We start from the raw sequence: 17687 nt of genomic DNA on the forward strand, positions 1-17687 counted from the left end.
AACATTTATAGAGCCAGCTCCTGTCTAAATGTGTTTATTCTCTAGTGTGGTGGTGGTGGTGGTGATAGTTATGGGCCATGGAGTGGGTTCTAACTCTTAGCAACCTTGTAGAGGGTTTCCAAGGTTGTAAATCTTTCCAAGAACAGAAAGCCTCATCTTTCTCCTGTGGAGCTGCTGACCTTGTAGTTAGCAGTCCAACATAATGCACTATGCTACCAGGGTTCCTTTTCTTCTCTAGTACATAGAATTTAAAACTATCTTTCAATTTTAAACTAAACGGTTCAGTTTAAACTAAAAGGAATATGTGTTTAGGTTTTCCTATTTCATTCCCTATTCCAACATATTCCAGGAGGGTGGTTTTTTAACTTGTTGAGTATGTTTTAGGTTCAATGTCATCTTTTGGGAGAAGAGTTAATAGAGCCATCCTCTCCAACTTAACTTTATGGAAAACACATCTAGTGCAATCCCACCTTTGACAAATGCAACCATTTACCAAGGAGCTTTGGATGACTGAGTCATCATCATCTACATTTGTAAACTGCTTTCCATTTTTACCATGTCTCCATTGACAAAGCAAGCACTGTTGATCCCACCTACCTAGTGTATCAACTGAGACTTAGAAAGGCATGGAAATTGAAAGTAAGAGCCCTTATTCACTACTCTAACCTACCTGTACTTCTGTATCTAGTGATTTACGAATGCTGTACACTTTGCAGAGGCTGTTTCTGTGTGTGTTTTGTTTTGTTGTCCTTTATTTTAATCATTGGGTCTGAGCTAACTAGGAAGTAGAAAGAGACACAACAGAAGAGTGCTAGCCATCATTACAAACTAACCATGCTTTCGTGAGTGTTTGACTGGCAGACCTGGCCAGAGCAAACTAGTCTTAGCATAACAGTTTCTGGGAGCCCTAGCTTCAGGTGTTTGCTCTCAAGGATTGTATGTCTAATGCAAAATTATGCCATCGTCCAAATCATTCAAGTAGTGAAGCTGTCTCACCATGACTATTACTAAAATGGGCATTAATGTGTACGCTGGGCAGCATGTTAACTAATGTCCATCAACTGCTTTGTAACTCCAAGGAGAGGATAGAACATGGAATTGAGGTGTTCTCATTTCACTTGCCTGCCTCGTGGGTATGTCTAGTGATGACATGGTTTTCTGAATGTTCAAGCACCTATAAAAATGTTACTCCCAGACGTTTTATGATTTTTAAAATGAATGCCTATCATTCTCTAAGAGAACACTGGAGGGCAGTCATAGCACATTGGTGGAGCCCAATCCAGTTTGGAACATTCCAAAGGAGGCCATTTCTAACCTACAGAATGAAAGGGACTGTGTATGCAGGCTTTAAAAAAATATGTATACCTGCATGTAATTTTCAGTGTCAAATAGGGTGCTTGATGACTAATTCACTGGTTATATAGACTTTCTTGTAACTCTCCCCTTATACTAAGCTTACTTGCATGGTGTTTGACAAAGAAGTACATGTTTTAAAATTGGTGTAAAATGGTTTATGTAAGACCCCACAACCAAAATATCTTGTAGTAATGAAAATAGGATAAATGCCTATTACAAAACTGAAGCCTAAACTAAGTGTGCCCTTTGTTTCATCTACCTGTAAACTTTGCACAAGAAAATCAAATAGTCCAGACCCAATGCAAAGCTGGCTATAACCTCCACGTCCAAGATGGAGAGAACGTGGCATTTCACAAATCATGTGAGTTCAATACATACATGATTCTTAATTTAAATTATCTACTTTCCTTGTGAGTTTGAATATACAAAGAGGAGGTGAAGACTTATTATGAAATATTTTTCCTTAAAACCCTCAGATAGTTAAAGAACCATTTTCAAATGTGAATCCAGTTGCATGTGAGGATTCAAACAGTTTGTGGAAAATGAAATTGAAACATAATTTTTTGAATCAAGTCATAACACTATTGGCCTCTGGTAAAAACTGAAGTGTTTCAAAGAGGGACAAGTATTGTCTAAAGTAGGCGGGTTGGAATTAAAAAGTTAAGGGGTTAGGGAAATGCCCCAAGTCACATGGCTAAGGTGGCAAAGCCAAACGAATCATCGCATTGGACAGCACAAGTTCTGGTTCCGCCTCTCTCACTTCCGCCCTGAGAAACCTTTGCCCAGATGTATGGCCTTTGTGAATCTGTATTTCCTCAAATAGATAGAGGAGTAACAATGATAATTTTACCATGTCAATTTTGATTCATGTTGATCCCATGCATATCAGAGTAGAACTGTGCTCCATAGCATTTTTTTGCTTCGTTTTGTTTCGTTTACTTTGTATTGTGAATTGAGTGAATGTTTACAGAGCAGATAGCTCATCAGTTTTACAGTCAACAAATCAGACACTTCTTTCATTTCACTGACTGCAATCCCCTCAGTGTAACATCACATAGCCCACTTCCTCCTGTGATTCTTGTTTCCATTCCTCCTTCTTTCACACCCCTTCTGGATTTTATCTTTAGGTTCCATGGAATTTTTATGGCTGATTTTTCTTAAAGTAGACTGCCAGGTTTCTGTCTTCCAAGGCACCTCTGGGTGAACTCCATCTTTTGATCAGTAGTCTGGTGCACATTAAGTGTTAGCATCACCCAGAAACTTCTACAATAATAATGTTGTTTGGAGTTGATTCTAAATTATAGCAGCCCTAGAGAAGAGAGTAGAATTGCCTGATGGAAGCAGATCACCAGGTTACTCTCACAGAGCTGCTAATGGATTCAAACCACTAACCTTTCAGTTAGCAGCCAAATGCTTAACTACTGCACCAGATTTTCAAGAAGGAAAACTTAGTGTGTTGGAGCAGGCTGCTGATTAAGAGAAGACTATCATATGACTGCTGGTTGAGAGCAGGAGAAAAGAACTGCAAGGATTTAATTGGGGCCCACTCTGGCCCCTAGTTCTTCATCTACCTCAAAGAGTAAAAAGTGGATTGATTATATTAATAATAGTGGTTATTAAACCAACATTCCTTGAGCACTTACTATGCACCGGAAACTCTCTTAGCAGGGCAATATCATTATGATCATTATTTTACAAATGGGGAAACTAAGACATAGAGAAAGCAAGTAACTTGCTGAAAGTCAAACCTAATAATTGATAGTCAATTATCTGAATGCAAAGCCTATGTTCTACACAGCCAACTCTCAGAGTACCACATTTAGGAGAGAATAAGTAAAAACATGACATCACAAAAAAACCTCTTCTTCACATGGTTGATTGGTATGAGGAATTGTTAGTTGAGCATGCAGTATTGAGAAGGTGAGCTGGTTTAAGAACCAAAGGCCCCAGTACACACTCAAGTGTGTGTATTCATGTTTGGTAAATATGGCCCTTTCTGCCTGTTTGACAAAATGTTTAGAAATCTCTTTAGCAGCAGACTCATCCTCTTCAGCTACTGAGTGCTTTTGAAAGTTATTCTAAATTTTTGTAAAGTTATCTGAAACTCACATTTTTTCATTAATTAATATCAAATATCTTCTCAATTTGAATGTAACAAAATGTCAGAAAAAGGAAAGACCAAAGGAGTTGGGGCACAGTTACTGGAAGAAGGAAAGCAAGAAGAGTGAGTTTCAATAGAAAGGAGTGTCAAAGTGAGGAAGAGAAAAGAATATAAGGGACTATCAGTGAGTTATAAAGAGAGATGGAATAGAAACCAAAGGAAGATGATAATTCAGAGGTAGTACCAGGAAGGGAGGAGCCCTGGTAGCACAGTGGTCAAAGCATTTGGCTGTTAAACATAAGGTCAGCAGTTCAAACACACCAGCCACTCTTTGGGAGAAAGATGAGGCCGGTTGGTAGGACCTGTAAAGATTACAGCCTTGGAAACCTTATGGAGTAGTTCTATGTTCTCCAATAGGGTTGCTATGAGTCGGAATCTACTCGACAGCAGTGGGTGGGGTTTGGTTGAGACTAGGAAAGGAATTAGCCCTGATGGCCCCTGGTGAACTGGCTGCTAACTTATAAAGGTTGGCAGTTTGAACTCACCCATCAGTCCTACAGGAGAAAGGCCTGGGGATCTGCTCCCATACGAATACAATCTAGAAAAACACTATGGAGTAGCTCCACTCTGTCACATGGGGTCTCTCTCTACAACTGGAAGGTACTCAACACCACCAGGGTGAAAGGAGCAAGATGCAGGGAAAGCCATAAAGGAAAAAAGGGAAAAGGCATGTTTAGGAACCCTCAAAAAGGGAGTTGACAAAGTGTTTTAGCAAATCAGATTTAAGTACTAAACTGAAAACCAGGTATTAAAAAAGTTAAACTTTCTTTAACAGGAACAAAGAAACGAGGGCTAGATAGAGCTGTCACTGATGAACTTGACCTACCTTACCTTTCCTGTCTACATGTGAATGTCTGATGGCCTAAAAAAGCAAATCCGTGAAGTCCCTGTTGTAATGATTGAGAAGCATGACCGTTGCCCCGCCCCGCCCCCTAGTGAGATTCATCCTACCTCATGGAATTTACTGTGTGGGAAGTCAGGCGCCCCCTTGTGGCAACCTGACACTACATATGCGGAGGGACAGTTCTCATCTTCCATTTTTAAACTAAAAACTTATTTTTCCATTAGATTTTTGGAAGGCAACATTCACTAGAGACTGTAATCTGTTTTTAGTAAAGAAAGATATATCCAAAAGTGCAAGTGACTGGTCTAAGAACTGTTTAGTGATTTGCCAACCAGATGGAAGGAGGAGAATTTGTCAGATTATCCTATAAATTTGAGTTAATTGTAATCAGGATATTTTTTACTTTAAAACTTTATGTTATTACTACCAGTAAAGAAAAAAAGCACTTTTGGTGTATTCAATTCTCCTTCTCTCTTCTAAACATCCATTAATGAATCTAGACTTGATTATATACTCACTCAGCTCCAACCAGCTTTTCTCTTCCTTTTCCAATCAAAAAAAAGCCTTTATCAGCTTATGAAAGTGTATTGATAGGTCCATGAATCACAGTTTGAGAAAATCAGTGTCTGAGCGATGTACTCATATTTTAAAATATTATTTCAACAAGAAAGCAATTCCCCAGGAGCAATGAAATGGATAATTAGAAAGCAATGATGTTTTGGACTACAATTATAGCCTTAATTGAATATGTAAACCTCTGGCAGAACTAGGGGGAAAGTCATTTCATTTCCTAAATTTCCCTTAATTAAGTTTGCCAGCTCCACTGTGGACATGTGTATCTCCTTTTTCTATTCACTTTCCCTCACCTCATCTCCCGTAAGCCCCAGGCATCTAAGGGTTTGGAAGTCACCCTAAGTCATTGCCACAGCAGTTATAAGATAGTTTGCAGGGAGTCTATCCATCATTCCTGTTCTGAAGCTGAACTGGCTCTCAACCTTGCTGTGCTACTTCTAAGAGCCCTGGTGACACTGTGGTTTAAGCATTGGGCTGCTAACCGAAAAGTTGACTGTTCAAACCCACCACTTGCTCTCTGGGAAATAGATGTGGCAGTCTGCTCCTGTAAAGATTCACAGCCTTAGAAACCACATGGAGGAGTTCTACTCTGTCCTATAAGTTTACTATGAGTCAGAATTGACTGAAAGTAATGGGTATACTGCTTCTGTGGTTGGTCTTGTAACTTCCCAATGGATGAATGTGTTCCAACCTCATCAACTCCCAGTAACAGAGTAGCCAGTATGCAAAGAGAGAACAGACGGCCAGTGAGAAAACCCAGGCTCTTCACACAGAGTCTACTCTGTTACTTCAGTCCATACAGCTCTGAAGTTTGGCTTGGGGCTTACGTGTGGGTCTTTCTGGCTTTGACTAGGGATGTCCAGGTTTATTTATTTATTGGTTTGTTTATTTATTTGATATGGGTTGTTACTAGGTCTGGAAGTTTGGAAAGAAAACTCTTGAAATAAAATTTCAGTTATTTGCTGCACAACTCAAATAGTTGAAAACTTGGGTTAATTTTTCTGCTTTAGCTTTTGCTTTTAAGAAAGTGAATTGACAGGAAACTACAAACTGGGCTAAACTGGAAAGGACCCCATTCATTCAGAATATTTATTGCAAGTACGTTGTGACTGGACCTTGGCACTATTTTTCAAAGAGCATCTGTGGAATAATTTAATTTCAAATTCTGACACCTATATTCTCACAAAGACTACTGACATAATTTACAGATCATTTAACTCTTTATTAAAGCTGGTCTTGAAAAAGCTATGCCAGCATTCTTGAATATCAGTTGAGGCACATACGTAATCAAATAGCTATTCTTTTAAAATATTATCCAATGCAGATTCTCACTTGCTGCCATTCTCACTTTGACATACAACACGCGTACATACCTGGGAGACCTGCCACTCCAGGCAAACCTTTGGGTCCTCTTCCTGGTGGGCCACGCTCCCCCTTTTCTCCAAGATCACCTGCATTTCATTAAAGAAATGTTGTTTTTCAATACATTTAATTTAAAATAAACTTACTTATTTTTCAACTTTAAGCAAAACCTAAATTCAAAAACCAAAAGTCAGTTGCTACAAGCTAGACTGTACTAGGTAGCAAGTCAAAACTTGAGTTCATTATATGAATAGATCATAGGGGGAGGGAAATCAAATTATTATATCCATAGATACAAACATTTTGAAAAAATTTATTCATTCTTGATAAAACATTCAGTTAAAAAAAGAATAAATTAATACTTCATTAACATGATAAAATATCAACCCAAAAGCTAGCCTAGTGATTAATGAAAAACACAAGAAGTAGTTGAACTACAGTCAGGACAATATAAAGGTATCATTTTTATCATTGTGTTTGGGAAGTTAAAGCCATTTCTATTTTCAAATGATGTAAGTGCATAACTAAAAACCTGAACAAATCAACTCAAAAGCTACAACAAACAATAAAAAAAAAAATCAGTAAAGTAGCAGTGTATAAATTTACCATATGGAAACCAATAATTTTCATATATATAAATAACCAGTAATAAGAGGGAAAAACTATCCTGTTTGTAATAGCTATTAAAACATTAAATATCTAGGATTATACTTAATCAGAAACATACACGTCTAACATGAAAGTTAAAAAATATATATTTCTAAAAGATACAAGGCTTTGGAAATATTCTTCAGTGGAAAGATATCATAAAATGTTATCTATCAGTTCTCCTAAGGTTGAATTTTCATCATGTCCCAACAATTATACAAATGTTATTTTTTTGACCAAATGAAAATTATTCTGAAGTTTGTGTTGAAAAATGCATAATCTAGAATAGCCATTAAAACTCCAATTTAAAAAAATATAACATGAAAGGAATTAACTCTCCAATCAAATGTGGTACTGATACATGAATATACAGACTAGCGAAACCAAATAGCAAGTCCAAAATATATTTACAAATTTGGTTTACAGCAAAGATATCTTAATGTGAAAATATGTTGAGAGAGTCAATCAATGATGTTGGGAACAGTGGGAAATTGAATGGGATGAAAATAACATAAGAGCCATACCTTACACCTGGTTTTAGGATAAACTACAAATGGAACATTGCTAAAACATATCCAAAAGCCAGGATAAGAAAACAAAAGAGAAATATTTTATAAACTCAGTTGAGTTAGATCTTTTATGATTCAAAATATGAGGCATCCTTAAAAATCAATATAAAAAAGCAAACACAATAGAAAATAAAATATATGAACAGGCAGGTCACTAAAAAAAAGACTTTTATATACGTGAGAAATTCCCTGACTTCATCTCGTAATAAAATAAACCTAAATTTTAAAAAGCAAGGCTATTTTTTATAACCTATAAGATGGACAAAAATTCCAAGGATTAATTTAACATACATTGGCAAATCTTTGTAGAAATAGACTCTTGTTGTTGTTAGTGCCATCGAGTCAGTTTCAACTCATAACAATCCTCTACAGGAGTGGCTGGTGTGTTATAACTGCCAATCTGGTGGCTAGCAGTTCAGTGCTTATCTTACAGCACCACACCAGGATTCCATACATTGCTTTATTGTTGCTGCTTTTAAGAGTTACTGAGTCAATTCCAACTCACAGCAATCCTGTATAGGGTTTCTGAGGACCAGCTGGTGGGTTTGACCATACGTGCCAGTACTTATCTTACAGTGCCACACCAGGACTCCTATACATTGCTTTGTTGTTGTTAAGTGCCATTGAGTTGGTTCTGACTCATAGTGACCTTGTATAGGGTTTCCAAGGAGAGACTGGTGAGCTTGAACCTCAGCCCTTGCAGTTCAAACGAAGTTTGCAGTCCAGCGCATTAACCCATATAGCACTACACAAGAACTCCATAAACTGCTTATGAGAGTGTAAATCTTGAAAATATCTATCAAAATTATAATATAAGTATCATTTTACCTAGCAATTCCATTCCTAGGAATTGATCTAAAGACAGTATGTTTTTTATAAAAATTGAATATTTGTACTGTTTACTGTTAAATACATTATGGTTCTTCCACAAAATAGAATACTATGCAGCTGGAGAGAAGAATGAGGCAGCTCTTTACGAGCTGGTTTAGAAATATATCAAGATGTACTCATAAATGAAAAAAGTTACATCCATCTATATCACTTGCTTAATAGACAACGTGAAGTGCTTGACAAGGCTGTGGAGAGGATATATAAGAGAACTTCAGAAAGTTCATGGAAAAAATGCATTATCTTTTAAATCTGTTTTTCCCCAATTTAAAAAAAAACAAAACCCTCATATATTCATATATTCTTGACTGTCATCTCCTGTTAGGAAATGTAAGGAACTGAGGAACTCTGGTAGCATAGTGGTTATGAGTTCGCTGCTAATCTCATGGTCAGCAGTTCAAAACTACCAGCAGTTCTGCAGGGAAAAGATGAGGCTTTCTGCTCCTGTAAAGATTTATAGTCTCAGGAACCCTATCTATGAAAGGTCGCTATGAGTCAGAACTGACTCCATAGAATATAACCACCACCACCACCAATAATAGTGTTTCTCTAAAGAGAAAGGGAAGGAAATGAGGCAGATGGGAAACAGGAGTGGGAGAGAATTATTTACTACATTTCTCTTTACACTTTAAAAAAAAAAATTTTAACAATATAAATTTATTACCAAAAATATAAAGAATTTACAGTGCACTGTCACAAGTGCCTAAATGTCACTGCCATTGAGTTGGTTCAGACTCATAGTGACCTTATGAACAATAGAAAAAAACATGGCCCGGTCCTGCATCGTCCTCACAATTGTTACACTTGAGCGCACAACTGCTGTCACAATGGCAATCCGTCTTGTTGGAGGTCTTCCTCTTTTTCACTGAACCTCCACTTTACCCAGCATGATCTCATTCTCCAGAGACTCGTCCCTCCTGATAATATGTCCAAAGTATGAGAGACCAAGTCTCATCACCCTGGCTTCTAAGGAGCATTCTGGCTGTACTACTTCCAGCACAGATTGGTTTGTTCTTATAGCAGTCTGTGGTACTTTCAATATTCCTCTCCAACACCATAACTTAAAGGTATCAATTCTCCTATGGTCTTCTTTAATCATTGTCTAACTTTCACATGCATATGAGGTTACTAAAAATACCATGGCTTGAGTCAGCCACACCTTTGTCCTAAAACTGACAGCTTTGCTTTTCAACACTTTGAAGAGGTCTTGTGCAGCAGATTTGACTACTGCAATTTGTCATTTGATTTCTTGATGTTGCTTCCATGAGTGTTGATGTTTGATGAGTAAAATGAACTATTTTACAACTTCAATCTTTCTTCCATTTATATGGATATTTTTAGTGGTCCAATGGTGAAGATTTTGGTTTTCTTTACACTGAGGTGCAACACATAATGAAGGCTGTGATCTTTGATCTTTATCAGTAAGTATTTTAAGTCCTCCTCACTTTCAGTAAGCAAAGTTGTATCATCTGCATATCACAGGTTGTTTATAAGTCTTCCTCCAATCCTGATGCCATGTTCTTCTTCATATAATCTAGATTCTTGGATTATTTGCTCAGCATACTGACTGAATAAATATGATGAAAGAATACAACCTGCACACCTTGCCTGATTTTAAACTATTCAGTGTCCCCTGGTTTAGATCAAATGACTGCTTCTTGGTCTATTTATGGGTTCCTCATGAACACAATTAAATGTTCAGCATTCCATTGGGTCACCTCTCTTTGGAAGAGGCATAAATCATTATTTATAAGGAATTGTAGGATAAGTACTGGAATTTTGAGATAATTTAAAAAGTCATTAGCTCAAATCTACTAGCTGCTCTTCAGAAACCGTATATATGGTTGCTATGAGCTGCTCCTAGGAAACTCTACACAGGGTTGCTATAAGCCAGAACCAACTGAACAGCACTTAACAATTGTATTTTCACAGATAATACATGATGTAAATAACATGACCCATGCACATAAGAAACCAATGTGTGAGGGAGTTGCATGATTTACAAAAAAAAAAAAAAAAAAGCATAACATATATATGATTTTCATAAACCTACAGTATATTATGGATCATGTCCATCCATAAATATGTGTAAGACATTTGCAAGATAATTGATTGAATTTGGGGATTTTGCCATCATGGATTTCTGGTGTGGTGCTATGGGATCAGAACCATAAGGTCAGCAGTTCAAACTCACCAGCTGCTCCTCGGAAACCCTATACAGGGTCACAATGAATCAAAACCAACTCAGCAGCACTTAACAACAAGAACAGCAGTCATAGAACAAAGTCACATAAATTATTTTGGTCCCTGAAGAAACCACACTCAGAAACTTAACATCTTAAACATAGTGCCTTAATATCTTATGAAAAGGTTCAGAAAGTTCATGGGAAAACTCCAATATCTTTCAATCCCGCTTTTCCCCAAACTCTTTGAAGCCCCCCTTGTAGTGAACTGGTCATAAGTGAATTCTGCGGACCCTCGTAGGAGGCATTTACACTATTCCATTAGTATAATCCACTGCCATCAAGTCAGTTCTGACTCATACTGACTCTACAGGACAGGATAGAACTGCTCTCTAGGGTTTATGAGACTGAGCAAACAGCCTCCTGCCTCTTTCTCCCAAGGAGTGACTGGTGGGTTTTCAAAACTTTGTTTCAACAACATTGTTATTGTTGTTACGTGCTAGCAGTAGATTCCAACTCACAGGGTTTCCTAGGAGCAACTGGTAAGCTTGAATCACCGCCCATGCAGTTCAAACCAACTTTGTAGTCCAGTAAATTAACCCATAGCGCCACACCAGGACTCCTATTAGTATGTTGCTATTGTTGTTAAGTATCATTGAGTGGGTTCCAACCCATAGCGACCCTGTATAGGGTTTCTGAGGAGCAGCTGGTGTGCTTGAACTGCTGATTTTGCAGTTCTAACGGCTTTACAATCCAATGCATTAACCCACAGTACCACACCTGGACTCTCCCATTCATATATATTATTATTATTATGCTACTGTATTAGAAGATACACGGACATTCTGCAGCAAATTCTATACATAATTATTTTCTTTTCAAACATCTATACCAAGCCAAAGTTTTTGGTATTGAGTCATTTGATACTTAAAAGAAACCCACATACATAACAAAATTCAGAAGACTGTGTATAACTATCTGCACATTTGTCAAATAGTTAAAAATATCTAATTATGAAGTTTAAATAGTCACCATAGATTTTAGCTGTTTAAATAGTCATTCATAGATTTTAGCTGTGAATGTTTTTATAATGAATCAACTATGCTTCAATACAATTTAAATTATATAAAAATGCCATGTAAGGATAAGACATTTGGATTGAATTTGCATTCACTTAATCTAGTTATTCTATACTCATCATCAATATGGATTTGCTGTGGTAGGAATATATGACAATTATTAGTTTTAAAACTGCAACTGAAGAACTCTTTAATTAAGCAATTTAAATGCGAAAGCACTGTAATTCTGGAGGCTTGCAATAAGAAAAGAATCTCTAAATGTGCCCCATTTTCTGAAGTTCTGTGATGGAGATTATAAATTAAAATGTAGTTTTCACACTGACAGTGGAAGCTAAGTTATTTACACATTCTGGCATGAACTCATACCACCTTTACAATGTGACTTGTAAGGAATAAGACTGCTGTCTTAGTTGCCTGGATGCTGTCTTTTGGTTATCAGTCCTAGAAAAACAAATTTTAGATGGGCTCCAATGCTCCACGCTGTGCAAACTGTAGCTTCTTAGCAAACGTGCACGCAGCCTGGTTCTGCTTATCACCAGGGTTAATCTATTTCTTCAAGCCCTGGTCATGTTTCTTTTTGAATTGCCTGAAAACCAGCTCAGGAAATTAAAGATTCACCTTTGCTAGCCTAGTGCATCAAAAAAAAACAACAAAAAAAAATACCTATGTATAAAGAGCTTGTAAGATAAGCTTTCCTTGAAGGAAAATATGCAGTTTGAGTAGAAAAACAGCTCATCATAAACAAAGTGGCAAAAACTGAAGAAACTCTCCATGCTGCCTGTTGTTGTTGTGTGCCTGGAGTCAATTCGGACTCACAGTGGCCCTATGTGGTCGAGGAGAATGGCTCCACTGAGCTGCCTAGTCCACATCTTTACAGGAGCAGATCACCAGGTGTTTTCTTCAATGGCTGGGCCTTCCAACTGCCTACCTCTCAGTCAACACCTGAGTACTTAACCATTGCTGCTACTTTTGCTGCCTAATTGCTATCTATTTCATTTAGTTGCGAGTTATAATTGATGCTTCTCTCCATAGGAGCAGATGAATACTGAAAAGGGTGTTAGTCACACTTCTAGCGTGCATTTTCTCCAACCTCCATTTACATAGTGGCACGTCTGTTTGACTCACACCAAAATATCTAAAAATATGCAGCCTTACTCAATGGCACTTAACATTAATCTAACACTTGAACATTTAAGAGTATATTTGTCAGTAATTCTCTAACACCAAGGACTACTGTGATACTAAGAAAAGTGAACTTGAGCCAGGCTCTCAGAAGATATTTCTGCTTGAATATACACGTAAAATGTATACGGGTAGGAGTGTTAGCCCTAAAATACCATGTAAAACATGTTGGTGAAAAACAAAAAACCATTTATATGTATGACTTAAGCTTTGAGTATGATCTGAGATGTGTTTCTGCTAACATCTATTTTAAAATGTTTAGGAGGAAAATGGTGATTAAGACACAGATTCAACTGTTAAAATTATTAATAAAGCGTATTTGTTTATTATTTCTGTAGCAATTTCTCTAGGATGAGATGCTGAAAGTGAGTAGATTGAGTAGTTCAACTAATACCATCCCTTACGTAGTAGGCACAGAAAGATAGGCAAAACTTAAATACATCACTGACTCAAAAATTTAAGTTTCAAAATGATGGAGTATTTATTCTCAGAGAAAATTTGTACAGTACAATTTTAGATACTCAGAAAACTGTATGTTTTCTATTAAATTCCACTGTTAATAGTCTTGGTGTTATGCTGTATGATATGCACTGGACCACAAAGTTGGTTTGGACCACAAGATCAGGAGTTCAAATCCACCAGCCTCTCCTCAGAAATCCTATGAGTTGGAAATGACTCAACTGCACTGAACAACAACACTACTGTCATATGTGGTAGGACAAGAAAGGTCAAATCCAGTGACTGTAGATTCATATATTTCCAAATGGGTGACTGTGTTGTTTTGATAAAGGAAAATCAGAGCCCTTCTTCCAGTCTCCACCCAGATCTAAGAAGTAAAACCGAGGGAAGATACTGCTTTATATGATTCCAAAAATGACAAACGGAGGGAGAAGGATGGTGGCGAGAAGTCCTTTTTTTTTTTTAAAAAAAAAAAAAAAGGCATATCACATTTATATATCATAGACGTTTCATTAATTCTGAAGAAAAAATAAGGGGAAATCCCTTATTTGCTCACACTGTACTAGACAAATGAATTTAGTGCTAGAGGCATTTCGAGGTTCCAAATATGAAAATATACTTTTCTACCCTTCACAATAAGGTTTGTTTGCTTGGGCCAATCCAACCTAGTGTATCTACAGTTCAGTGCTGCTAAGAACTTCCCAGAAAACTTCACAAACACTTTACCTTTGTCTCTAGGGGTTCTCAACCCTGTTGTTGTTATTGTTGTTAAGTGCCGTCGAGTCGGTTCCGACCCATAGCGACCCTGTACAGGGTTTCCAAGGGTGTAAATCCTTACGGGAGTAGAAAGCCTCATCTTTCTCCCGCGGAGCGGCTGGTAGTTTCGAACCGCTGACCTTAAGGTTCGCAGCCCGATTCGTAACCACTACGCTACCAGAGCTCTCAACCCTGGCTGCTCATTAAAATCACATGAGGAATATTTTTAAATTCTGATGTACAAACCAATGAAATCACAATCTGAGAACAGTTTCCAGAACAGTATCAGCTGCCAGGTGATTCCAGTATGCAATCAAGGGCGAGTTCTGTGACTCTTTCAAAGTTGAACTCTGACCCCAATATGGAGACTTCCTTTTGGCCCAAGAAAATGGGGCTTTGATTGGTATGCTGTTAAGTGCTATTGAGCCGGTTCCAACTCATAATGACCCTTGATAGGGCTTACAAGAAACAGCTGATGAGTTTGAACTGCCAACCTTGCAGGTGGCTGTTAAGTGCTGATCCTACAGTCCCATTGCCTTTGATTAGTATGTTGTTAAGTGCTGTCAAATGGGTTCCAACTCAGAGCGATCCTGTATAGGGTTTCTGATGAGCAGCTGGTGAATTTGAACCATCACCCTTGCAGTTCAAACCGACCTTGCAGTCTAGCACTTTAACCCACAGCACCACACCAGGACTCCTTGATTAGCATAGACCTTCAAAGTCTATGATTTTTTTCAGTAGGAAAATGGTAGTTACTCTATAGTCAGTGCATTGAATAGCATCAGAATCCCCTGGAGGGTTTGTCAAAGCACTTCACCCTCAGGATCTCTGATACAGTAGGCCTCATTTCTAACCATTTCCCTGGTAATACTGGTTCTTTAAGAACCACTGTTCTACGGAGTTCAGGACCCTATCCAGAGAAGCAGAGACACCAGAGATGGAGGCAGAGATGAGGACATGGAGAGATGAAGCAGCTGAGGACTCTGGATTCATGAAGAGAGGGACTGGGTGCTGGAGTCCAGGAGGCAGGCTTGCAAAATGTGCCCTTTGGTGGTTTAAATTATTATATATTCCTAAGTGCTTTTGTGTATATCTCTTCTCCCACCCACCCACCCCCACCAAAAAACACAAAGGGAATGGAAACAAATACTGTTGAATGATGATGCATGAAGGAGATTGTCATTATTGCACTGAAACGATGGTGTACACTCAATGTTCACCCATGTAAACTACCACTCAGATCACAATAAAAACTTAAAAAAATAAAATAAAGGAAGTACCACTGCTTTATACTGAACTCAGGAAAGGCCCAAGAGTCATGTCTGGGTTCTGGCAAAAAAGATTTCAGAGTCAACAATCCCCTCAACAGCAAGTTAGTTTTATTAAGTCTTATTAACTCTTCCAAATCATCACAAGAAAGACCCTCAGAAATGGTTTACAGAGTAAATTAGAGTTAACCACAAAGTACCTAACATACGGTTTCTTGAATCAGTAGCTAGAACTAAGTTTAACCATTATGCGATTCTTTCAGAGAAAATGTCCAGTTCTCTTTAAAATGAATTCTCCTCTCAGCTTCCTGAATATTTGATTTTGTCCAGCCTCTGATAGCTTTGAAAGTGTGCCAGGCATATAAGAGGCCTCAATTAGGGTTTATTTTTCAACACACAGCACTGTACACGCCACACACACAAAAAGAAAGAAAATCAAATGTAATTAACTAAATTGTTCCAACAGAGAGTATACTGAGCCAACTGCATCAGCAATTCATTTATAGATCCCAAAAGGAAACTCTGACCATTTATACCTTAATATTTATCTTTAATTGGAGCACCACAGTTAAAATTAAAAAAAAAAAGTCCCTGCCTTGTATTTGATGCCACATCTTTCTGAAGTTCCCCAGAAAGCTGTTGGTCACTCATGAACTTCTCACTTAATTTAGTTCTTTCTTTAAATTATCCACAGCCAGAGCTAACATCCTTTCTCAGCTTAACTAGCAAACACCAAATAAGGACAATCAGTTCTTCTGCCTGCCCTGCTGAGTTCCTAACACACTCACACCCTATCGTCAAGAATCTAACTTGCTTTCAGTAAAAAGGGGAAGAAACAAACTCACTTAGATGTTATTTTAAAAAATCCATTGAAGCTATTCAATGTAACGTTTTAAAAGGAGAGGAAAGCTACTCCAAATTCATGATGTAATTTTATTATGCCCTCCTAGACAATCTTCTTTGTTTAAGTAACAGATATAAACAATTCAAAGGACTTTTTGCCATTTTAGAAGAGTTCTAAGATTTTGTTGTTGTAAATTGCCTTCCAACTCATGGAGTCAATTCCAAGTCATGGAAACACCACATGTGCAAAGAAGAACTACTCCAAGTTTTCCAGGGACCTTTCAGAAGCAGGCAACAGATTTCCAGACCTGTCTTCCAAGGTGTCTCAGGGTGGGCTCAAACTGCCATCCTTTCAGCAGGTGGTCTACCACTTACAGTTTACACCACCGGGCTTCAAAAGTAGCTGAATGGTTATTCACCACTATGTGTGAAGTGTATTTTGAAATACACTTTTGTACATAATTTGGAAAAATCAGTACTAAAAGTTTGAGGGCTTTAATTCTAGTATTTGGTCTACTGTTGCAAAATAGCAAAGCCAAGAGAATATGATGATATAAAGTATGTTAATTTTCACCATCACCACAATAAAAGGGAAAAACCCATCGCCTTGTCTCACAGAGATTCTGAGCTTTGGAAAATATGAGAATTTCTTGAATTTGGAAATGAATTGTTGTCAAGACAGTTCTGACTCAGAGCCACTGTGTATAGGGTTTCTGAGACTTTAAATCTGTACAGGAGCAGAAAGCCTCACCTTTCTCCTGCGGAGAGGTTGGTGGGCTTGAACCGCCAGCCTTGTGGTTCACAGTCCAGTGTTTGTTGTGTGGAGCCATGTGCTCCCTTGGAAATGGATTGTTGTTGTTGTTAAGTGCCATTGAGTCATTCTGACTCACAGAGACACTGTGTAGGGCTTCTAAGGAGCTGTTGGTTGGTTTGAACTACCAACCTTGCAGTTAGCAGTGCAGTGCACACCAGGACTCTTAGAAATGGATTAAACATTTTGGATCCACATGGCTTACCTTTAGGCCCTCTGAGACCAAGAGCACCTGGGGGACCTTTAATGCCTGGAAGGCCACGCAGTCCCATCTGGCCAGGAAAACCATTTTCTCCTGGGGGCCCCGGGGCTCCCGGGGGTCCAGGCCTTCCAGGGAGGCCAGAGGCACCTGAGTCTGGACGTCTGAGACTAGCAGCCATCTCAGCAAGATGCTCTAAAAAATAATAAACAAAACAACCCAGAAAAGTCAGACATGAAAGTGCTTCAAATAAAAAGAGAAGTATTTCAAGTGTCTTTTTTTTTTTTTTCAAATGTGTTACAGAGCTTCAAAACTGGTGGTGAGAAATGAATAAAGTTGGATAATTTTCCTATGGGCTTTCTGCCAGGAAGCTTCACTGGTGCTACTTTATTCAGCTCTCTTGGATATACTTGGTCCTGCTGTTTTGAAACAAAGAGGGAAATTTTAAAACTGCAGGGCTTTGAGGTAAAAGATGTTTTGAAAGGAAGAGTGTGTCACCTGACTCC

General features: G+C 38.1%; 1 protein-coding gene across 1 annotated transcript in view; it reads right to left on the minus strand.

The window, feature by feature from the left end:
• Nucleotides 1-17687, minus strand: part of COL9A1 (collagen, type IX, alpha 1) — a 105371-nt gene that overhangs the window by 2336 nt on the left and 85348 nt on the right. Inside the window, exons 36-37 of the mRNA XM_006835747.1 lie at nt 17188-17376; nt 6308-6385 (exon numbers count right to left, since the gene is read on the minus strand). Of these exons, the coding sequence (XP_006835810.1) occupies nt 6308-6385; nt 17188-17376 (267 nt within the window). The remainder of the gene's footprint in view (nt 1-6307; nt 6386-17187; nt 17377-17687) is intronic.

The sequence above is a fragment of the Chrysochloris asiatica genome, unplaced genomic scaffold (assembly GCF_000296735.1).
Source record: "Chrysochloris asiatica unplaced genomic scaffold, ChrAsi1.0 scaffold00019, whole genome shotgun sequence".
Classification (NCBI taxonomy): Eukaryota; Metazoa; Chordata; class Mammalia; order Afrosoricida; family Chrysochloridae; genus Chrysochloris; species Chrysochloris asiatica.